The sequence below is a fragment of the Tenrec ecaudatus genome, chromosome 14, assembly GCF_050624435.1.
Source record: "Tenrec ecaudatus isolate mTenEca1 chromosome 14, mTenEca1.hap1, whole genome shotgun sequence".
Lineage (NCBI taxonomy): Eukaryota > Metazoa > Chordata > Mammalia > Afrosoricida > Tenrecidae > Tenrec > Tenrec ecaudatus.
The window spans coordinates 111,984,468-112,009,447 of NC_134543.1; the positions used below are offsets into that span (position 1 = coordinate 111,984,468).

General features: G+C 38.6%; 1 protein-coding gene and 2 pseudogenes across 2 annotated transcripts in view; 1 reads left to right on the forward strand and 2 right to left on the reverse strand.

The window, feature by feature from the left end:
* TRPM7 (transient receptor potential cation channel subfamily M member 7) overlaps nt 1-24,980 on the reverse strand; it is a 115,325-nt gene that overhangs the window by 82,314 nt on the left and 8,031 nt on the right. For both annotated transcript variants that reach the window (XM_075531548.1, XM_075531549.1), the window contains exon 2: nt 5,504-5,583. In XM_075531548.1, coding sequence (XP_075387663.1) covers nt 5,504-5,583 — 80 coding nt within the window. The remainder of the gene's footprint in view (nt 1-5,503; nt 5,584-24,980) is intronic.
* Nucleotides 853-1,086, forward strand: LOC142426040 (cytochrome c oxidase subunit NDUFA4 pseudogene; annotated as a pseudogene).
* Nucleotides 13,877-16,081, reverse strand: LOC142426104 (WW domain-binding protein 11 pseudogene; annotated as a pseudogene).

A 24,980-nucleotide genomic window follows, 5' to 3' on the forward strand; every position in this document is an offset into this window, starting at 1 on the left:
TGAATGTATGGATTGTTATAAGAGATGTAAGAGCCCCCAATAAAAGAAAAAAAAGAAAAGCATTTCTATGTAGCAAAAATATGTCATTAATAAATTTAGAGACAAATTGGAAAAAAGGCTTACAGACGTACGAAGGATTTCTTCAAATTAAAAAACACCTTTTATAAAAAAGACCAAGTGAAAACACAGCTCACAGGGGAAAAAGAAAAAAAAAGTATATAAGTATATCTATGAGCAATGCATATGCTTAAAACTGTAATTGCACATAAGTCAGAATCGATTCAATAGCAGTGAGGTACAATAGTAAACCATCCTCATCTGTTTGATTAAGAAAGATTTCAAAAAAATTTTTAAGCAAAAAAAGTATGATACATGGTATCTCATCGGTTGGTGAAAGTGTAAACTGATACAATCCATGAGGGAAATATGACAATACTAATCTAAATGAAAAATGTAGGCTCCTCACCCTCAATTTCAATAATATATGCTAAAAATGTTTATAATATATGTGTAAAGTGATTATTAATAATTAATTGTTACTAATTATTATTTGAAAGACAGCCCAGTTTGCTTTTTCTAAGAACAAATAAAACAAAAGCAGAAACTGAAAACAGCTAAAATATCCATAAGGAACAAGTATTATAAATTATAGTCCAGACAGAATAGAAAGCAACTATCAAAAACAAAGTAATATAAAAAACATGGTAACACCAAAACAGGGAATAAACATAAACCTGCTTAAAAAACAAAACGTAGACTTTGGGCGCCCGCAAAATCAGCGTGCAGAGTCCTAGCTCCTGGGTCTGCCAAGTTTGCTTTTCCTTCCGGACCCGAGGCCAAACAACAGCAAACATGCTGCGCCAGATCCTGGGTCAGGCCAAGAAGCACCCAAGTTTGATCCCTCTCTTCGTGTTGATTGGAGCTGGACTGTGTATCACGCGTCTGGCATTGTTTAATCCAGATGTCAGTTGGGGAAGAAAGAACAACCCAGAACCGTGGAATAAACTTGGTCCCAATGACCAATATAAGTTCTTCGCTGTGAATACGGATCACAGCAAGCTGAAGAAAGAAGGCCCTGACTTCTAAATGAGAAGTTTTCCCCTAAAGCTGCTTAGAATGAAGGTCTTCCAGAAGTTATCCGCACAAATTTCCACGTGACCAGGATATGGTTATCTCCCAAAAGCATAAAATCATGTTGGGGTTTACACTGAATAATAAACATGCGAAACTTGAAAAAAACAAACAAAAAACATAACATAACACTGAGTTGATTCCATCTCACAGCAACCTTACACCTAAGCGAGAGTAGAACTACCCCCTGGGTTCCTGAGACTATCAACCTTTCCTGGACCCAAAAGCTCCATCTTTTTCCTGAAGGAAGACTGGCAGATTAGAACTTCTGATCTGGAAGTTAGCAGCCCAACAAGTAACCCACTACACTCCCAGGATTCCCACATGATAAAAAGTATATGTTAATTACAAAAAGGGGGGTGAGGGAGATATACAGTCATCTGCTTATTTATGCAGAGACTATGCCTATTTTTAAAAGAAATTTCAAGGAATGTGCAATATCAGTTGTGTCTAGGAAAAGTAAGTTGGTATTTACGGAACAGTGAAGGGAAGATGTATAACTCCCTTTATCTTATAGAGTTTGAATCAGGTAAATGAATTGCTTATTCACATAAAATTAATTAGAAAACCCAACCAGTATATAAGGAAATACCATGTTTTTTGTTTTTTTTTTAAATAGTACGGTACCTCTTCCAGGAGCAGTCTCAGGTGAGCTGCAAAAATGGTCCACTACTAATTTGACTCCGAAAAACCCACCAAATCATGCAAATCAAGAGGGCCAAATCTTCAGGTTCATTTTAAGAACACCTGTGAAACTGCCCATGACATCAAAGGTATGCATATCTGGAAAGCCAGTGTGTGCCCTTCCGAAGTTCCAGTGGTGGAGTTGGTAGGTGTGCCCAGGCCCAATAGTGGGGTAGGCCCCAGGGTCGGTGGCTCAGAAAGAGTGCTGATTTTTTGTTTGCTTGTGTGACAGTGCTGAATTTCTGCTGCACATGCTTAAAAATGCAGACAGCGAGGCTGAACGTAAGGGTGTCGATGTGCTTGTCTGGTCACTGAGCACGTACAGGTGAGAGCGAAGCCCCTGAGATGCAGCCAGACTGACGGGGCTCATGGTCACATCAACCCATCCAAGAGCCCCTTCCCACACAGAAATGAGCCCTAATGAAAGAGAGAGAACCAGTTGTCCCTCAACCAGAAGAGGAGCTTGTGCGGAAGGAAAGGATCTCCCAGAAGAAACTGCAGAAGCAACAGCGTATGGCTTGGGAGTAAATTAAGCTTAAAATAAAAGTTAAAAAAAAAAAGTATGGCAGTATACTTGTTTTTCCCAAATTTCACAACCTCATGAGTGAGTTTCCCATGTGTGCTATGCATGTTATTGCATGCGCACATGATTTACGTGAGCCCATCATAGGTGGAAAAATATAGTAGCAACCTTTTCTTGATATATGTAACAAATGTATAGTTAAGGCAGAGGATACTTAATAACAGTTTGCAATTTCTACATACTACATGCAAACTTTTATTATTTCTATTGAAAAATGAAATTATAAAACTGCAGAAAAATAAGCTCATTGATAATATACTTACTTTTTATTAAACTAAAACAATTTTCTCTCAATGAAATAAAGTCTTATAACTTAACTGGCACACAGAACTAAGGAGACTTAAATTCTAACCTTATTTTATGAATTAACAGTCACGTGACCTTGGATATGACTTTTATCCTCTGATTAAAAAATGTAATTTGATGCCTTCAGGACCAGGGGTATGAGTGGCGATACTAGGAGGGTAGAGGGAGAGTGGGTTGGAAAGAGGGAACCGATTACAAGGATCTACATGTGACCTCCTCCCTGGGGGACGGGCAACAGAAAAGGGGGTGAAGGGAGACGTCAGACAGGGCAAGATATGACAAAAGAATAAGTTATAAATTATCAAGGACTCATGAGGGAAGGGGAGCGGGGAGGGAGGGGGAAAAAAAAGAGAACCTGATGCAAAGGGCTTAAGTGGAGAGCAAATGCTTTGAAAATGAGGACAAAGAATGTACACATGTGCTTTACACAATTGATGTATGTATGGATTGTGATAAGAGTTGTGTGAGAGCCCCTAATGAAACGCTTAAAAATGTAATTACATGCCAAATATAAAAATATTTATTACACAGATTAAAATTATCTTTCAAAAATAAGCCACAGATTTCAGAGTTTGGAAGATAAACTTAAGTTTATCTATCTGAATTACAAAACTAATCAAATACATTTACATAAATTATCCCTAGAAAATTAGGAATGTCAAGGAAAAAAGACACAAAAAATGTTGTCAACAGTAAGCAAGTATATGTAGATTTAAAAATTTTTAAACTCAAATGACTTCATGTTTCCAGTTTGTTAGGTATTAATTTCTATTTGTCACCTTTTCTTGAAGAGGATGGATGTTAACCTAGTCAGTATTCAGTAAAGCAAACACTCTTACTGTTAACTTATACTGTTTGAATCCTTTTGGAAGGTTTTTGTGGCATTACTTATACTAAGGACATTAAATAAACAAAAAGTTTCATCCACAAGAATCTTCATTATGGCCAAATTTTCATTCTTAATCGTTTAAAATTGAAAGCTGAATTGCTTATAGTGGAATGTTTATGTAAAACTTTAAATATATCATATAAATTGTTAAATATCTCATAACCATATTAACTACCATTTTAATAAAATATCTGTAATACAGAAAAATATATGTACAATAATATTTTACAGAAAAGTAGGCATAACATTTTACATATAGATGATCTGTAGCAATACCTAAAATAACACTGGGGACTAAAGAACTAAAAAATAACAAATCTCTCGAAATGCTATTAATGATAACTGTTTCGAGGAGTGATGGCTCCCTGGTGGCACTGTGGGCTAAGCAAAGTTGACGGTTCAAACCTGCAAGTCAGCCCTTGAGAAGAAGATGAGGATACCTGTTCCTGTAAGGGGCCCCCTGAGTCAGAATAAACTCAGTGCTAGGGAGTTTGTTGGGGGTTTGGGTTTGGGTTACGGAAATTCTCAGTACTGGACAATTTTCTACTTCTCAAAGCTTTGCAAAATGCATCTGGTTTATGAATTACTCTTACGATGGAAATGTGAGACATTAACTAATTTACAAGGAGTACAGTAGGGTAGGCTTGGGCAGCTAACCACACGGTTAGCAGTTGAACTCGTGAGTCACTCCAAGGGAGAAAGATGAGGCTTTCTGGTCTCATAAAGATTTACAGTCTAGGAAACCCAAAGGAGTAGTTCTATTTTGTCCTGTTAGGGTCTCTATAAAGACCCGATGGTCGTGAGATGGTTTAGCTAGGAGCTAATTTTTACAAAATCTATTTAGTAAGTTCTTAGAAGAACCACATATCAAATGGAAAGGAAAGTTGCAGAGAAGGTAAGTGGAATGGGCAAAGGTTTGACAGATGAGAAAGGCAAAAAGATCCCCAAACCTGGCAAATCCTTAGTCAAATAGTATTTCCTCAGTGGCTATAGTGAGGGGTTTGTAAACTATGAATTAATTCTACTATGGATTTGTCTTTTTAAGCTTTTTCCATTTTCTAGCCTCAGAAGAACAATCTAGTTTTAGTTTTAAAAAACCGTTTTCTTAAATGAATACCACAAGAAGTAAACTTTTGTTTGATTTACAAGTTAATTTTATTTTCCATTGTCAAAGCATTTTTTAAGACCAAAAAGGTAATCATAGAAGCCTATGGTCTCCGATAATGAATTTTTTCCATTAAAAGCTGGTCTACATATTGGCATGCAAGTAACTTAAAAACAGGAACTATTGTGTCACCAAAACTGCCCACCTTTGCCCACACTGGCACTCCTCCACCCAGGACTAAGGGGCCCCGAGGTTAGCTCGGCCCTCCTGTACTCCTGCCTCCTCGATGTGGCAGTCAGATGTTTTGGTTGTGTGCATAAATATAAATACCTCTGGAAAAACAAAACAAAACCCCCCAAGAACTATTAAGTTCATAACAGTTTCTTCAGCATGAACCACAGTGTTAAGGACATGCTCAATAAATTGAGATGCAAAAATCTTTCAGCGCTCACTATTAGTGAATTGGTTACAATAAATAATCTATTTGCCATGATCTTTGTAATAAAATAGTCTGATCTGAGAGTTTAGAGATGAGGGGAGCACTTTGGAAAAGTAGTTTCATGCTAGTGTTAATAAGAATTCCTAGATTAGTTTTCTTGCTAATTATGTCTCCTACCCAAACCCAAGGAAACTAACTACAAATAATTTCAGTTGTTTTTGTTTTTAATAATCCTATAGGGTTTCTATGAGGGTTTCAGAATGCACTTGATGGCAGTGAATTAGGTTTGGTTGCTTTTTTTTGTTTTTAACTAATATATACATCTACGTTTCAAAAAGATCCTAAAGGAAACAAAGGTATGCTTACCTGTGAGGGTCCTTGGAACTTGGTATAATATATACACATTCCCTCTTGGTCAAAGTACTTTCTATCCAGGATTTCTGGGACTAAAACAAAACATAATTTTAAAGAATAGCTTATAAATTAACACATTATTACAAGCATGAAATAACTTCAAGGTAATTGCATATATAGAAATGCTTCTTTAATGTTTCCAATTCATTAAACAATTATTATTTACCATACACTTCGTGATGACAGTACAACTAAAACAACAGAATGATTATTTTATTTACGTCTTGTGTTTCAGATTACGCAATCAACAGAACTGTATGGATAGTGCTTCAGAAAGAGCAGAAAGAAGCTAATTCTGAAATTCCCACTATAAGCCAAAACCTTGACTGTGGACTATTCAAATGACAAAAATGTCAGACTTAATAAACAACCAAAACCCTAGCGTTGTTGGGGAACTATTGAACTGCTAACCATAAGGTAAGTGGTTGAACCCATCAGCACCTCCACTGAGATTGTTTGCTCCAGTACAGACTTACAGCTTCAGAAACCCTACATAGCAGTGGTTTTCAACCTTCCTAATGCTGCAACACTTTAATGGTGACCCCAACCATAAAATTATTTTCATTGCTACTTCATAACTGTCATTTTGCTATGGTTATGAATCAGGCGACCCCTGTAAAAGGGTCATTCGACTCCCACAGGTTGAGAACTGCTGTTATATGGGGTCACTGTAAATCATAATTGTTTCAAAGGCCGTGGGTATATGCCATTTCTAAGATAAATAGAACATGGGATGGTTAAAAGTATAAGGACAGAAAAAGATAGCAAGCAAATTCTAATCAAAATATTATATGGGAAGGGAAAAGTTACTCTAAACTTTAATAAGGTTGGGCGAGTTATTGCATCATTCTGAGGGGGCTTAGAATATTTGTGAGGGAAATGGAATTAAAAGACAATAAACTGTTTTACATAAACTTTGAAAAGACTTGTGATTTAGGTGATGGCTTATGGGGCAGATCTATCAGTTTCTCATGCACTAATGAATGCATCTTGTTTCAAGTATCATTGCAGTCCCCTATTGTCCCCAACCCCCACCCCACACCTGTAACTGTTTCCATCCCTCCTCCTTTCCTAACCCTGTTTCGTTTGTCCTTTTGATCTTAAAGGGTTCATTATTCTAACATGGAAGCCTCCACTTATAAAGGTTTGATCCACCAAGATGTTGTAATAATTTTAAATTAACTGAATAAGATATCGCAAAGTATATAAAGCAAAAGATAGGGAGAGAAGATTAGAGAATTCTAGTATCACAGTAGAAGATTAACACGTTTCACTATAGCACTGTACAGTAAGTAAATCAAACAAAAAACTATCAGGAAAATTATTTATAAGATTTGAACTATATGAGTTTGATTTAATGAACACATGTTGATTTCTGCATGTATCTACAATATTAATTTGCGGTAGTTACGTAATTTCATGTAAACTTGATAGAAAGGAGTGGAATTTAGCCTGTCAATGAGGTCATAGCCTAATGATGCCTCCTGGTTGGCGTGACCTTCCCAAGGATTCTGGGAAATTCCCCTCTCTCTGCCTTGGTCTTATGTGTGGACAAGCCACGTGAAGCTACGCTGAGTCCTTAGCAAGCCATGTGGTGGACACCTGTAGAGACAGCCCTGTGATACCTTCCACTGCCATTGGATCCACAAGTTTTCACCCACTGGCCTGTGATCATCCTCCATTTGCCATCATTGTATGTGCTGTGAGTCTGAAGAGGAATTTATGGACTAGTGTGGACATATGAGCTAATATCCGACTTAGGGACTTGATCTGGACTGGACTGAGATTTTTAAGGAACTCACATAAATTTGCGAATTTCACAAAAATCAAGATAAAAGAAACAAAATGGCTTATAAAAGATGTCATCGCACAGGTTATTTGGTTCTATTAAGTGTTGCTTTAGTTCCTAAAACCAAATGCACCCCCGAATGAAAATTACCTAATGCCATCTTGACTATCTCACATTTACTTTCTGACCACCAAACTCTCAAGGTGAAGTTACAATGTGACAGGGAGGAGCAGTAGCTCTGAGTAATCTCCTTGGTAGTCAGAGAAGGTAAGAATGGGCAGGTTGCCCAAGAGTAAGATAGGCAGATGAAGCACAAACATAAATCAAGAATAGGGAAGGTAGACTAACGGAAGTCCCCCTCCCACCTCAAGACAAAGAAATATAAGGCAGCTTATCTTTCCTTTGTCTTCCCCAATTCCGATGTGATAGATCAACAAAAGATTCCTGACTATATATTTAGCTTATCTTTTGAAATAACCAAACAACTACCAACTCTGTATATAAACTGCCAACCATGTATTGCACTATTAGAACTTTGTGATGACTTCCCCTAGGACAGTGTTCAATGCTTCCAATCTATTCTTGAGATTGTCACTACAAATTCAGGTGGGAAATACTCAACACTTATTTGTACTTTTGTAGGCTTGATTTAATTGTCTTGAGCTTCAACTTGAGCTTGCCTCTGGGCAATTAATGGTCTAGTTCACAGGTCAGTCTTGGGCCTTGTTCTGATTAATGGATGCTACCGTGCTTCTCCTGGTCTCTTTCCAAAGATGTTGCAGATTTGATTCCTGTGTATTCCATCTGGTGAAGTCTACCTGTTGTCACCGTTTATATTGTTGAAAAGAGGAATATTCAATGAACAATGTGGTAGTTATATAATTTGGTGTCAATTTGGGGATTAAGAGTGTAGGAGTGCAGTTGATGCTGTCAATCAGGTCATAGCCAATGAGGCCTGCATGTAGGAATGGTCTTCTTCTGAGGATTCTAGGAACTTCTTGGAGGCAGGAGGCAGGCTCTCTCTCTGCTCACTCCCTTCCAGACATCCCTGTTGAGAAGACACATGGAGAGGCTGGCAGCAGCCAGAGTCTCAGAGATGAAGGAACCATGTGGGGACCCCTGTCAGTGCTGAGATGCTTCTACTGCCACTGGATCCACAAGACTTCCCACCCACTGGTCTGTGATCCTTCTGCATACGACATCATTTCATGTTTCTTGAGTCGGAAGAGGACTTTTTAGATTGGTAACTGACATATGGGCTAATATAAGACTTATGGACTTGATGTTGTCTCAATATTCAACTGCCCTTATATATAAAGTTCTTTCTTATACACATGAGTGTTTGGGGGTTTATTTCTCTAGTCTACCCAGACTAACACAAACAGGAACTTGCTATTGCACAATTCTATCTCTTAATCTCCAGTATTGTTTGTCATCAAGGACACATTTTCCAAACCAAACCTTCATAATTTCCAACTTTTACATTCTCATCACCAGCAATTATAAATGTATCTTGACTCTGTATTTGATGAACTTCAGAATATAGAAGCTGTTAAAAATTCTTTTATTTCTTTGGCATTAGTGGTTGTAGTAAAAATTTGAATGATAGCCATATTAACTGGTCTTTTAAAAAATCATTTTACTGGGGGGTTTGTACAACTCTTATCACAATCCATGTGTCAAGCACATTTGTACCTTTGTTGTCATCATCACTCTCAAAACATTTTCTTTCTACTTGAGCCCTTGGTATCAAACTCGTTTCCCCCCCTCCCTCCTTTCCTCATGAACCCTTGATAATTTAGAAATTATTTTTTTCATGTGTTACACTTTCTCCCTTCACCAACTCTTCTGTTGTTTGTGACCCCGGGGTGGTAAGGGGCTGTTATATGTCGATCACTGTGATCGGTTTTCCCTATCTCCCAACACCTTACCCCTCCCCTCCTGGTATTGCTGCTCTCATTGATCCTGGGGTGTTTATCTCTCCTGGATTCCCTGTGTTGTGAGCTCTTATTTGTACCAGTGTACATGCTCTGGTCTAGCCGGATTTGTAAGGTAGAACTTGGAATTTGTAAGGTAGAATGGGGGTCATGTAAGGTAGAATTGGGAGGAAGCTTTAAAGATCTAGAGGAAAGTGTATGCTTTAGGTGCTATACTGCACCCTGACTGGCTCATCTCTTCCTTATGACCCTTCTGAAAGAGGATGTCCAATTGGCTACAAAAGGGGTTTGAGTCTCTACTCTGTGCCCTGCCTCATTCAAATCGATATGATTTTTTGTTCTGGATCTTTGATGCCTGATACCTGATCTCATCAACATCTCATGATTACACAGGCTGGTGTGCTTCTTCCATGTGGGCTTTGTTGCTTCTCAACTAGAAGGCTGGTTGTTTATCTTCAAGCCTTTAAGACCCCAGATGTTCTATCTTTTGATAGTCAGGCACCATCAGCTTTCTTCACCACATTTGCTTATGCACCCATTTTGTCGTCAGTGATTGTGTTGGGAAGGTGAGCATGATGGAATGCTGAGTTATTAGAAGAAAGTATTCTTGCACTGAGGGAGTACTTGAAATAGAGGCCCAATGTCCGTCTGCTATCTTAGTACTTAGCATACAAATATATGTACATAGCTCTGTTTCCCTATCATATATATAAATATATTTACATATGCACATGCCTGTATTTAGACCCCTACAAACGTTTGTTGCCTTGTAGTTCCTTCCTCTATTTCCTTTTGTCCCACTATTATGTTTGACCTTCATTCAGCTTTCATTAATTCCTTTTGGCTACTGTGGTAGTTACATACCATATATCCTCGTGTATAAATCGAGTTTCTCAGCACATTTTTAATGCAGTTTTGTGGTAAAATTAGGTGCCTTGGCTGATATTCGGATCGGCTTATACTCGAGTATATACAGTAATCTTGTGTCAATTTGGGACTTGAGAGGATTAAGAGTTAAGGGGTGGAGTCTAGTCCATCAATTGGATCATAGCCAATGAGGCCTCTGTGTAGGCATGGCTTTCTCCCGAAAATTCTGGGAAATCTGGTTTTTCCTCCTTTGAGGTAGGAGAGACTCTCAGCTTACTCCCTTGACATACTCTACTGACAAGACACATGGCACTATGCTGATAGGCTCTGTGCCCTGGGAACTGGAAAAGCCACGTGGAGATCCCTGCCAGCACTGAGATGTGTACAACGCCACTGGATCCAAAGACTTTCTACCCACTGGCCTGTGATCATCCTGCATTCCGTGTCATTGCATGTGTTTCATGAGTTTGAAGAGGACTTTATAGATTGGTATTGGACATATGGGCTAATAATATCAGACTTACACTGGACTGGGATGTTTCCCCAATATTTAATTACTCTTGTCTATAAACCTCTTTCTTACACACGAGTTTCTATGGATTTGTTTCTCTAGTCTACCCGGACTAACACAGTTACATTGCACTTAATCAAGTCCCACCAGGCACCCTATGCCATCCTCACCATTGATTTTAGATCACTTGTTATTCCCTTGTCCCTGAGTTTGTTGACACCCCCCCTTCCTTTCCCCTGCATCACCTCTCCTTTGTCCCCCTGGAAATGTCGGTCTCTGTTGTATTCCCCTTCTGGATTGTTTATCCTGCCTATTTTATCTATACAGACATGCAAAAACAACAAACACAAAAATAAAACAAAGCCAAACAAAACAACAGTAAAAACAACAACAAAGAAAAGCCTGTAAATATTTCCGGGTCTGTTTGTTGACTGAAATAGTCCTTTTAACATTAAATGTGATGCTGCTATTTAATGGCATCTAACATGAGTTGGTATCCACTTGATGGCAATCCTTTTTTAAATTAATGATAACATGAATCCTATGAAGTGGGTACTTGTTTTTGCTCATGAGGATGAACAGATGCCAACATGGCAGCAAAAGTTCCAGACCATATACATGAATAGCAGGCTGCACCATAGTGAACTGTGGCTATGTATTGAGATGTCGCTTGTGATTAAGGATGATGCAGCCTATTTACACTATGGAACAGTGGTGCCTCCAGGAGCTGCAGGACCATACATAACTCATTGAACTTGTGAAGAAGCTGTTCTCCTAGTACTAAATAGTGTTCTAGCAGCAGCTGGGAAGATAGCACTGGGAATATTTTTGGAATGGATGAGATCTGACATCCTGAGCTACCCAGCAAGAACTTGACTTGAAGGATTGAGTATGGGCAGTTCGGTGAGAAGGCTAGTCGGTAGCAGAGTTCTGAGTTGCGGGATAGTGGCCATTAAGTTAATTGAAGGTGATGCTGGCTTGTAGGAATTGATGATCCTTAAGGCATTTTAATAGCAGTTAAACTATAAAATTAAACTATAAAGTTAAACTATAAAACCTAAACTTAATTGAGCAACACCTAGTGTTTGAGTCCATATATCTCCTTTTTGCTTCCTAAATATTTGGCCTTTTCCATTAACTATTAATCTAAAGAGCAGCTCTTCTTACCCACCCTTATCACTTTTAGTACTTTTGTAATGCATTATCTGTTAAAAATTATCACTGGAATAATCTTTCATTCACATTTTGTCTTATTCACATTTTGTAGTGGCTTAAAGATCAGCAAGCTCAAAATGATATTTACAACTTATATGACCAAATTAGAACAAATATTTTAAGAAGTTATGAGGTAAAAATTATAATCACAACACATGCCTATCCAGAATCAGAAATAGAGATTCTTTTACTACAGATGGGAAACTGTAAATCAAATGTCAGATTTTATTCATTTTTAAAAATTTAATAAATCATTTTATTGGGGGCTCTTACATATAACAATCCATACATCTATTATATCAAGCAGATATGTATAATTGTTGACATCAACAATTTCTAAGCATTATCTTTCTTCTTGAGCTCTTTAATATCAAGCTCCTCTTTCTTCATTTTTTTTCAAATGCCAGATTTTACCAAGAAAGAATTTTCAGAAAACTAGCACTGTTTGGAAATGCTTTCATAAGCTGCCAATGGTGTCTCTACATAAGCAACAGACATTTCCCCCAGATAGAATGTAAATTTCAAGCAAAAACATTAAAATTACAGATCAAATAGGGGAGAATAATTCTATTAAATGATTAACAGATTGATTAGATGATATAATTCTTTCCTTCCATCTAAACAATTTACAGGTAAACTTTAAATGGCCTGAAAGATTCACTGGCAGGATTTACTAATCTGAAAGTTAACTTCCAGAGAAAGACACACACAAACAGGCAAAAAATAAAAATACATAACACAAAACACAAACAAAAAACATGTAACACAAAAAAAGGATGAGGAAATCAATTATTGTGATCTTTTCACAAAAGTATATACTTTTGCAGCTCTCCCCCACCCATTATCATGACCCTAATTCTACCTTACAAATCCAGCTAGACCAGAGGATGTACACTGGTACAGATAGGAACTGGAAACACGGGGAATTCAGGACAGATGATCCCTTCAGGACTAGTAGTGAGAGTGGTGAGACCAGGAGGATGGAGGGAAGGTGGAGTAGACAGGGAGAACGGATCACAAGGATCTACATATAACCTCTTCCCTGGGGGACGGACCACAGAAAAGTAGAAGGGAGTCGTCGGACAATGTAAGACATGACAAAATAATAATAATTTAAAAATTATCAATTGTTCATGAGGTATGGGGGAATGGGTAAGGAAGGGGAAAAATGAGGAGCTGATACCATAGGCTCAAATAGAAAGCAAATGTTTTGAGGAAGGTGAGGGCAACAATGTACAAAAATGTGCTTGATATAATGGATGTCTGGATTGTGATAAGAGTTGTACGAGTCCCCAATAAAATGATTAAAAAAAGGGCTAAGAGAGCTTATTATCTTTACCACAGTTTCATTAAGAATTCTCATCCTGTACCAAAAGGGAAGTTTCTATAGACCAGTATGTGTGATTAATTGCTTGCTGCCCATAAAGCAGCTATCAGGTTTACCCACACATTATCAGTAATAGAGGATATCTTGATGTGGAATATTTTTTCCCAAGAAACAATCAAGGTTGAAATGAGTGGGAAATAATTTTAATCACAGGATTGCACGTTTTCTTCCCACAATCCTGCTTTGTAATAGGAAATGACACTGTGATCCATTTCACTACAGGTAAAATATTATAACATATTAAACTCAAAAACAAAAGTTGAGATGGGGTGAGATAAACTGGTTTCTCAGAAATTTTATTCCAGTATCCACAGCCCAAAGGAAGTCAAACAAGGAAGTAAGTTTCCCTGATGACACATTTTCCAAAGAAACAGGATGACAAGGCAATAGATGTTAGCAGCACTGCTTCAATAACCAAATCTAGTTTTTAATGAAATATCCTCTCTCATATCCAATTAATTCTGATCAAGGATAAATTTTAGGATATTCCTCTATTGAAATTAGAACATATTCGCATGAACTTAGAAAATACCCTAACAATGGAAGTAGCTTGTTCGCCTAACAGCTCTGTCTGCATAACCACTGGTGTGAACAGAAGCCAGTCTGGCATCTGTAGCTGTCAGAGCAGCCCTTCCATCTTCTTCATGAAAGCTTCATAGACAGCATCCCTAGTTTCTACTGAAACAGGAACCCAAGGGCCAGATGTAGGGCTGCTTTAGCAAGAGGTACAGCAGAATCATCTTCTGACACTTTGGGGAGTGGCAGTAGCCCCTTTGTTCTCCCGACAGACTCTCAGTTCAGTGGGTTGCTGAACCAAGTTGGGTGAGGCACTCAAAACCCCAGGAGGGGAAGGGCCAAGTGGAGCAACCAAAGGTGGGCACATCATGCCAAGACGAGGTGAAGGGATACCTGGAGGTGCAGGGGGAGGTAGCCTTGGTAGAGATCCTTGAGGAGGAGGGCCAGAAGGAAGACTTGGAGGGAGGGGAGTGGCTAGAGGTGGGCCTAGGGGGTAGTCCTGGAGGTCAAAGTCGGGGGAAAGGCCCTTGAAGTCCTGGCATTTCAGGTGGTCTCAGGAACGGAGGAGCTCCTGGAGGTGGTCCAGGAGGAAGGCCTGTGGGTGGTCCAGGTGGACTTAAAAGTGGGGCAGGTAGCAGCCCAAGACATCCTGGCATAGGAGGTGCTTGCATCTGAGGTGAAGGAACAAACTGTGGAGTCGCCGGCTGCTGTGAAGAATCAGTAGATATGCCATCAGAAAGAGATGGCTCTTTTATGTTGCTTTTGTGATTATTTGCTTCAGAATCATCATCATCTGAAAATTCCTCTACTTGTCTCATCTCAGGGATTTCCTGACCTGCCATTGGAAGCATCATAGCTTGAAGAGGAGTCAGCTCCTTAATGTTCTTTTTCTTCCTTGATTTTCCAGGTATATCTGCAACGTACCCACAGAACTGTTTTTCCTTCGCTGTTGTCTCTCTCATTGTCATCCTGGTGCACAAATTCACCCCCCTCACTTTCTCCATCAGGTCTGCCAGTACCGCCGTCATCATGCTTATGTTGGCCAATGTCCTCAGAATAGCCATCATCTTCACTGGAGCTAGAAACATCATCACATGACCTCCTGGGTAAGTTCAGGACCATATAACACATCTTCGTCTTGTCTCTGAGGGGGAAGATCTACAGCAAAACCCACTTTACAGTCATACGGCTGCTAGACTTCAGGAGAAGGTTCTGGAGGAGGACCAAGAAGTTTTCTACCAAGGGGCAAACGTAAACGCCATGTCCAAGAAGAGGAAGTATAGAAACTGCCCGAGCTGGAGGTGCACAGGCTGCAGTCTTGTTAAGGATGGAGGGGGGCTGAGCACCAGAAAGTGGACATGTCCTGGATTGAGATGTTGGAAGGAGCCGGGGGCATATGTTTGGCAAAGGAATGCTCCCAACTTCCACATACTTAGCATTCTGAAAAGCATCAAAATATTGGCTAAGTTGAGTCCTCTTGTGTTCACATTCCACTTCTAGCTTTCTCAATTCTTTTTAAATATCCAGATTCTCTTTTTCATAGAGCTGTAGAATACGTTCGAAGGTTTCCTGTAGCTTTCTACGCTTGTCTTTCAACACCTTCTCATGTAGCTGAGGCTGTTGCACTGGACCAAACTCCAGTTCACCTCATTTCTCCTTGTCCCGGATAATCTGTTTGGGATCCTTCAACTTCAAAACTACAGCTTGTACCATCATGCATTCTTTTTCGTTCTTTTTTAATTCTCTCTTCTGGACTTTCTTTCCAGCCTAGTCTGTGGGATTCATATTTTCCACTTTTGGTGGATGACGTAGACCTCCACCCATCCCCTGATGACAATCTGTATGGTTTACCTAAGCAAACAAACAGAGCCTTCTGCTTGGTTCCGGGGACTGTAAGAAAGGGGGGTGGGACGACTCCCAATTTCTTTTGCTCTATAGGTGCCTTTACCCCCGCCTGCTAGTCAGGCAGTCTGCCACCACCATCTTGGTTAATATATTCTTTAATAAAATACAAAGCTGCTCATAACAAGCATATTATTTAAATTCAGGACCTGGTGTACATGATCCCTGCCTTGCAATGTATTTTGAGTTCATGACAAACTGCATTTACAACAGTCTGGTTTCCATAACCTTTCTAGTACATCTTGAATAGTAGTACGCACCACCTGGAGTTGTAACCTGTAATTTGCTGATGTTATCATTCAAATATTCACTAATAGATGCTCCATTTTACTTATGACTTACTGTTCAAAACACTGGTGTACCGCATGCTACAGCCTACAATGAAGTAGCTCGTGTCGGGAGTCATACCAGACAGAAAACTGGGCAATGCTCAACTTTCGTAGCACACGACTAAACTGCAAACGCGATTTTGACTTGTCATGACAGAGCCATGACTTCATTTTAAACCAGGCTTATAGTGTGATCTTATCCACATTTTGTACCATAAGCAGCATCCACTTTGAATTTGAAGCCCACTTGTTTTTTTTTCACATTTCTATACCTAAAATACTTGCACTATTTATGTATCAACAATATATCTAACAAAGCCATGTCACTTAAAGTTCTAAAAATCCCCAAAAGGTGAGGACTGCTCTAAACATGAATGTAAAGATGAAGATCATCAAACCTTATAGTAATGGAAAGAAACTACATGAGCAAAGACTACCTCAATTGACTATTTAGGATTCTGTGTTTCCCATAGTGGGTGGTAAGAGTCCCTGGAGGGTGGGGGTAATTACACTGGGATGATGGAGGGAGCTGTAAAAGTATATACTTACACTTTCTCCTGGATGATGGGCTAGAGCATAAAGTTTTTAATTGCCAGGGGAGTGATTTTTTTCTGAAAATGGGACGGTAGACCAATTAAGTTTGGGAACCTATGGTTTAGACCAGGAGTGGGGAACGCCTCAGGTCACATTGGCCAGAGAAATCATCAATATCAGCTAAGTCACACACCTCACAAAAGAAAGCAGTTCCAGCCATTGCATTAGAGGAGAGTTAATTAAATGTTTAACCACTATGGTCCCTAATGTCTATAAATATTCAAATGGCTCTTCGCAGAAAAAAAGGTTTCCACCTCTAGTTTAGTCAATCATCAAGGATAAGAATAGGATTTGAGATGCAGTTAAAGAAGCAACCGGGCCTGAAATTAACCATTTTAACAAAGAAAAGGCAAGCGTCAATCAATCCACAAGATAGGGATACCGTTGATGATATGGACTGAAGACCAAATCCAGAAGAGGATATTTATGAGTTTACCAAACAAAAGCACATCAACAGCGTCTGAAAACAAGAAGAAATAACAAGCAGGAGACTACTTTAATGCCACCTAGGGCTGGTTTCATAATTCCAAAGGCAGATTTGGCTTACAAAACATGCATCTAACTGAAGATGCACGAAGTACCAATGAAGTTGCCCCCAAATTTCAAGGATGAGCGGAACCAGATAACAGCAGATGAAGCAACCACCAGAAGTGACTTTTAACATGGAGAAAATAGATTTGTTTTAGAAAAGGACACCAGAATGGACCAAGGGGTGATGCCTGGCTTCAAGGCATTTAGAGATAGAATTACATTGCTGCTTGGAGCAATGCTGGTAGAATTACAATGAAAAGCCGTAATTAGGAAAACTGATATAAAAATTAGGTATTTGACTTACGTCACAGCCAACTTAAAATTCATTGAAACTCCACTGTAAATTGGAACTACATTAGCAAATGTCGCTTATATTCCATTATACATATCATTCTTGATCATAAATAACACTGCTAGTACTATCCTTTCACCACTTCAAACCTTTTCATAATAATTTCTAATTGGAAAATTAATCCAAGACACACTAATAACATTATTTGCTACAGATGACGGACATTGTGTCACTTCTATGATCACAAACTAAACATTTTACTAAACTTTATTATACCTATTGAGTCATACCATGATGTTGACCATGCTTTAAGATTATCTCCGATAGATTTCCCTACCTTTTTTATTGCTAACTCTTCCTTTTGCTATCTTCTTTCTCTCCCCTTACAACAACTAGCACTTATTAATTTTTACTATTTCAAGAATGTATTTTCTCTCATTCCATTTTGTGTACTGTAATCTCCCACCCACTTACACTGTTGTTTATAGGCTTATCTTTTTTTACATTAGGAATTAACTTAATATATTCCAGCTGTAAATTCTACTCAATGATTAAAAAAATCTTTTTGCAGCTTTTGAGATTCTGAGTCAGTGCTCTGTTATTAATTACCCAATGAGAGCTGTCCTGGATTTATTAAAAAGAAGCAAGGAAAAAAACCTCCTAGTATTATATTTTTCCTTGTTTTGATAGGTATTTCAATGTACATTTTAAGGCTGCATTATTAGATTCTACCAAGAGGTGGCAAACTACAAACACAAATCTGAAAATTCCTAAACTTAATGACCTAGATAATATAATCACCGAATGTTAGCACAGGAAGGGACCATATAGCTCAGCTGGTGATCTTCAGAAGTTACAGAGCATAGGATCTGAAGTCTTTTTAACTTGAACTGGGACCCCAGTTCTACTGCTTACTAGCTATGCAACCTTGCATACTTTCTAAACGTCTTTGTTTCCCTTTCCTATGAAACAGTACATGAACAGTATTTCTCACACTACTGCTCTAAAGATGAAACAAAATGATCTGTGAAATGTGCTTAAGCACAATGCCTGGCACATATTATCACTTTAAAAGGCCATAAATATAAATTCTTCCTATCAGTCTACCAACAATAGGGGCACACATTATAAACCTTCTAACACAAATTCCTCTTCAAGTAAATCAATAACAGAGTATCCCTATCCTGCCTAGATGTTGCTGGTTAAAGAAGATTCCTAAAAAGGTAATTTATATGAAAATCAATCTTTTGTAACCTTTAAATATATTCTTAAATTCTACATATTAAATTGCCACCAAAAAAGGAAAATCTGAAATTTAGATTCTCTTGTCAACTAAGGCCAACTTGCCAATGGTTCTTTAAATACTTTATCTCACTATAGAAAAGGCATGGTTTAGTTGAGGCGGCAAGCTACACCCTTTGTATATAAAGCTATTTATCAAGTTTCAAGTATATCAAAGTTTTTACAACTTAACCTAAAAGGCATGGCTATATGTTACTATGCATAAAAGGTCAGTTAATACCCCTTTCTACTCGGAGAAACATGGCATCACTTTAAAACCACACTTCCCTCTAAGTTATGATGAAAGTACTAGTTAGTACGGTTCCCTCACTAAAACAAAGATCGACTTCATCCTGTCCTGTCCTGAAGATTTCCATCTGAATGCCATTAGGTAGAACCCAGCAAGGCGGGTTCCAAGGAAATGTAAGTGGTAACAGTGGCCCAGAGCTGTGTATCCAGGCCCAAAGGTATTGAGGTGAATAGCTTCGTGGAGGTGCAGTCCGGTATGAGTGAAAAGTCGGTGCTCAAGCAAAGTGAAACGGGCATTCCCACAGTGAATTCCTTAGTGACCCAGCTCAAGCCCAAGAAGGGTGAAGAGCGAGTCTATGAGAAGTGATGGCCCAACGTGAGGGGTCAAGGGCCCAGGCAGGGATAAGAAGAGTTTCTGTACTGTGAGATAATCCAGAGCCGAGCAATCTGGGGGTTTCAAGTACCTCCTTGTTCCGATTGGGTAGCAGCAGTCCAAACTCCCCTTGGTAACGGGGCTGAATCACCTCAGCCTGACAGTAACCCCAATTCTGTACCAGCATAAAGAACTCAAACGAGCCACCAAGTAGTCTCAGCTTAAATTAATCAAAACCATGACTGGGTTTGCTGCTCAAACATTCCTTGTTTAGGCATTAAGGATTGCAAATCTACCAAGCTCAAGGCCCCAAGAATAGGAACCAAAAACTCTTCAAGTTAATAAGCAAAGAGAAGCAATTTCTTTAGCTACCAGATCTATGAATTTGAGCTAAGAAGCATACAAGCATCATGAACTGGTCACTAATTTAAGAGACATTTAAAATATACATCTTACAGGAAAAGACCCCGACCTTACGACATTAACAAGGAACACCAAGAATTGCTAACAGTCACTGAAAGCTAAGAGGTGACATGCAAAAGATTGTCCCCTAGAGCCTCCAAAAAGAAGCAAGCCTGTCAACACCTGGATTTCAGACTTCTGGCCTCCAGCGCGTGGTAATTTGTTATGGCAGCCCTAGGAAGAAAATACGGCACCATTCCAAAGAATTCAACTATCAACCTGTCTCCCAGAACTTCTGACCATTCATTTTTCAATTTTCTTATTTCCTAAGGTCCCAACCACTGACCTTATGACTCATTAAGAAATTGACTCTCACCTCAGTCCATCTTGCTTAGCACACAGAGTAAAGAACAGAGTACCAGTCTATGTTCCGCATGCTGGGTGCGGTTCTCCTCACTGAAGTTTGTGAATACTACTTTGAAAAGTAGTATAGCTTGGGTGCTTTTAACTAACCAGCCAAGTGGCTCCATTCATAACCAGGCCCATATATTTTCCTCCTACTGACTAATTATAAAGAGGAAGCTGTGAGAATAAACTGAGAGAAGTGAAGGTGAGGGGCAGGGGCAAGTCAGATACAACAGGTACCTAGGGAGAAGTAACAATGACACTATGAATCTAACTATATATCAAATTGGTAACAAACTCTTTCCCCCCAAAAGTGGAATCTATATAACACATATATAATAGGATCTGTATCCAGAATTGATAAAGAATTCTTACAACTCAGAAATAAGAAAACCCCGATTAAAAATAATATGTGAATAAATACTTCACAAATACAGGAAGCCCTCAGGTTATGAGTGAGGTCAGTTCTAACTACGTCTTCAAGATTGTGTCAGGGCTTCTAACCACTTTGGCCGAGTCCAGTCATGGCCAAGGAAATGTCACCAGAACAGACCTAAGTTTTTAAGCTTCAGTCAACCAGAAAAGTATCTGGAATGGGAAAAATTACAAGCCGAAATCTAGCTAGTACCCTAACTTCCCTCTTACATAAGATAAACAGCCATATACACTGATTAATGACCAAATCTCTTGCCCTTGGATTCTGGACACAGTCATAAGCAAGGCCGCTCCCTCAAAGATGGTGCTTTCCTGTAACACTGGATTACGTCCCTCTGCCACAGTGCTGACAATAATCAATCTCACGCAGCAGGCTCCTGAAAGGGCTCACCACACCAAGTCTCTCAACTACAATGCTACCTGTTTCAGTACCAGACTGAACCTACCAAATGATAAAAATGTTCAGTCTGCTACTGTTTAACTTTGTTGGCTGTGACAACTAGTCTAAAGGGCAAGTAGGAATTGCTTGAATGTCAGATGCTCATAACTTCAGGGCTCCCAGTACATACAAATCCGCAGCTTGTCATCAGAGAAACGCCAAGTTAGAATCACACCAATTTTCCATTACACACTTATTAGAATGGCTAAAATTTCAGATGACTGTCCATACGAATGGGATCCAGAATGTAGGGAAATGGTAATTTCCACCTACTTCTGGTGGGAATGAAAGAGATGAAGCAACCTATTAGAAACCATTCTGACACTTCCTAAAAAGTTAAGCATCACGAGGGTGGGAGGGTGGGAGGTGGAGTAAAAAAGAAGAGGAGCTGATACCAAGGGCTAAAGCAGAAAGAAAATGTTTTGGGGAAAAAATAATGGCAAATATGAACAAATGTGCTTGATACAATGGATGTATGAATTGTTAAAAGAACTGAAAGAGCCCCAATGAAATTATTTATTAAAAATAAAGTTAAAAAATAAATAAATAAAGTTAAGCATATATCTTATTACTTAGCAATTCCAAGTTTAGTAATGTGCCCAAGGAAAAACATATGGGCAAACAATGACTTTTTCTCTTATAATTTGGAATTCAGATCAATTTTGAAGATATTAAAGAATTACATTAATTTTTTAAAATTTTAAAGTTAGAAGGGAGCTATAAGGGAACCTATAAAGGACTAGCTCCCATTAGACACAGAGAATAACAACTATAAAAACTGTACAAGATATAACAATGACCTAAAAAACTGGAGGAATGCAACACTCGGAATAGAGGAACAATAATGAATGCTTGATTTAAAAAAATTTTTTTTTGCTTGAAAACAAGGGAGCAGCTAAAACTCCAATAGAAATGCCAGAAACCTACTGGATTGAAAAAAAGAATAGGCTTCAAGGGCCAAAGACAACCATATTATCTGGAAAGTGATGGAAAAATTCTCAGAAAAAGATCTCTATATTCTGTATGCTTAACTCTGGCCAAGTCTCTGGCTGACCCATGAACTGTACATACATGGGGTTAACGCCAAGCAGCTTATGTAAGGATAAAAGAACTGAACAGAAATTTCTGCTGTAAAAGATAACGAGCTTCACAAAGACAAAGTTAAGGGTAGCCCAAAGCAAAATGTCGACATAAGCCATTTATCTCCTGTACCACCTCTGACATCTCATAGGATCCAGGTCATCTGACTTTCAGGCACTTTCGCAGGCCCTACACTCCAGAGTTCCCCTCAAGTTCTTATTTGACTGCTAACTAGTTAACTAATTTACTAATAATCAATGTAATTCAAATGTAAACTTTCTAAGCAGCAAATATGTTTTTTAAAGGCAACACTGAAAAGCTTCTGTGGAATGACAGCGCTGCCAACTTTTTAAGTTTTATATATTAAAAAATTAATCGAATCAAATTCAAATCATGACATTTGTAAAGAGAGTCCTACTGTACCCAACTCTCTTCCTGCTCATTCCAGTTCTCCCGCTGCCCTCACAGAAGGCTACTCTAACTGCTTAATAGCCCAATAGTGCCCTAGATTTATGGGGTTAAGGATGTTTGATAAAGACTGTGAACAATTGCCATAATGCCAGATCCTGGAGGCCAAGAGACTCAACGTTTGAATACTAGGCCATACGGAGCCAGCAATCTCACCCAGGCAGTACTATTTTTTTTTTCAGGTAGTTTATAGAAAGTCTTAACTAAAATAATTCATTTTAACATGGAAAGTTATTAGGCACGTGAAAAGAGATTAACAGTCATCCTTCTAAGATGATAGCTGATACCGTCGATTGGGGGGGAGGAATCAAATATTTTAAAATTTTGTGCTGAATCAAAGTTTCCCCTAAATACCTGAGATTGCTAAAATATCAAAATAAATGTTTGTGAAAAAAATGGACTTAAAAGATAATGTAGTTTTCCAGGATCTTTTTGAAGCTTCCCTATAGCTTAAAAACAGAAACTTGAAAGAAAAAAACATCACTACAAATCAGGTGGGGAAAAAAAAAGAACTACTCAGTGGGAGGACAATCAGTTAGCCATACTTTCATTAAAAAAAAATAAATATTAGCTCTAGCCAACACAAAAATCTTTCTGGTTTAATGACTTCTCCAATCTGATAAGGAGCTCGTCATTCTGGTAAGTCCACTCTATCAAATGTATACAGCTGAGTTATAAATAACCTATCTTTAACTGTTATAGACTCCATTGTGATTCAAAGTGACTCCATGTGTGGTAAAGTAGAACCGTGCTCCGCAGTTTTCAATGGCAGATTGTTCAAAAGTAAATCAATGGAACTCAAACCTTTCGAACCTAGAGTTTAAATTAAAAACCAAGCATGTAGGCCGAAAATTATTACTAGCTAAGGTTCTACTATTTCTAGGAGCCCTGGTGGTATAGTTGGGCTGCTAACCAAAAGGTGGGCCATTTGAAACCACCAACTGCTCCTCTGGAGAAAAGACATGGAGTTCTACTCCTGTAAAAAATTAAGGCAGAAGAGGGTTGGGGGAAATGTAGTGTTAATAACAATGAGTCCAACAATGAAAAAATATTGTGGTGGTGACTGTACAGCTCTTCTTGATATGATTGAACTGTATAATATGTGAATTATACGCCAATAAAACTGGAAAGAAAAAACAAATTATAATCTCAGAAACTTACAGGCAGTTCTACCCTATCTTATAAGGTTGCTGAGTTGGAACAGATTTGAAGGCAGTGAGTTTGGTTGGGGTTTAAGGTTATACTTTAAGGAGCCCTGGTGGTCCTGGCAAGTAAGCAATGGTATTTCTACCTTCAAGTTTGGAGGTTCAAAGCCATCAGTCACTCCACAGGAAAAAGATGAGGCTCTCTGTGCCTATAAAAATGATAGCTTTGGAAAGATTTACATCCTCAAAAACCCTGTGCATGGTCAATGTGGGTCCAAACCAACTCAATGGCAATAGGTGGAAAGAAGGTTTTACTAGGATGAGCTGGTGATTAAGTGCCTGGCTGCTAGTTTGGCGGTTCAAATCCACCAGCTTCTTTGTGGGGGGGGTTAATGTAACAACCAGTTTCTATAGATTATATATAGCTTTGGAAACCCTGTAGGCTGTTCTACTTTACCCTATAGGGTTAATATGAATCAGAACAGAACTGATTTGATAAAAATGTTTTGAGAATGATGATGGCAACAAATGTACAAATGTGCTTGACACAATAGCTGTATGTACGGATTATGATAAGAGTTGTACGAACCTCCAATAAAATTATTTAATTAAAAACAATAGGGTTTTTTAAGGTTCTATTAGGTTTCATAATACTTGAAGAAAATTTGATAAAGTTTCTTTTAAAATGCTAAACACATAGTGTAAAATATTAACTTTTTAACTTAATGTAACACCTGTCATCTGAGATCTCACAAACAGACTTGCCTTAAGTATCAAAATCCTTCTGCAATGTTGTACAGTAAGCAAGGGAACACCTACTATCCACTACTTACTGACCTGTTGACTTTGTGCAAGTTGTTTTGTTTCTGCTTATCTGGGAGAAAGATGAGACTTTCTGCTCCCAAAACGATTTACAGCTGCAGAAACGGTATTTGAGGAGGGCAGCTATGAGTCAGCATTGACCTGAGGCAGAAGGCTTGGTTCTTTATATAAATGATGGCGATAGTAACGGTGATGACTTCATGGCGTTTTCTTGAGGGACAATGGAGGGATAGATGTAAAGAACTTAGAATAATGACAGCCGCTAAGTGCTCAGACATGATAGTGAATATTATGAAAAGACAGCCTGAGTTTATTACACACTATTCTGTCGTACTCAAGAATATCTTCTTTATCCATTCTTCCCCTGTTGGGCATCTGGGCTGCTTCCAGTTTCTCACTGTTGTCAACTGTGCTGCTGTGAACATGGGAGAGCACTCCTCCCCTCATGCTGTAGTTCTTT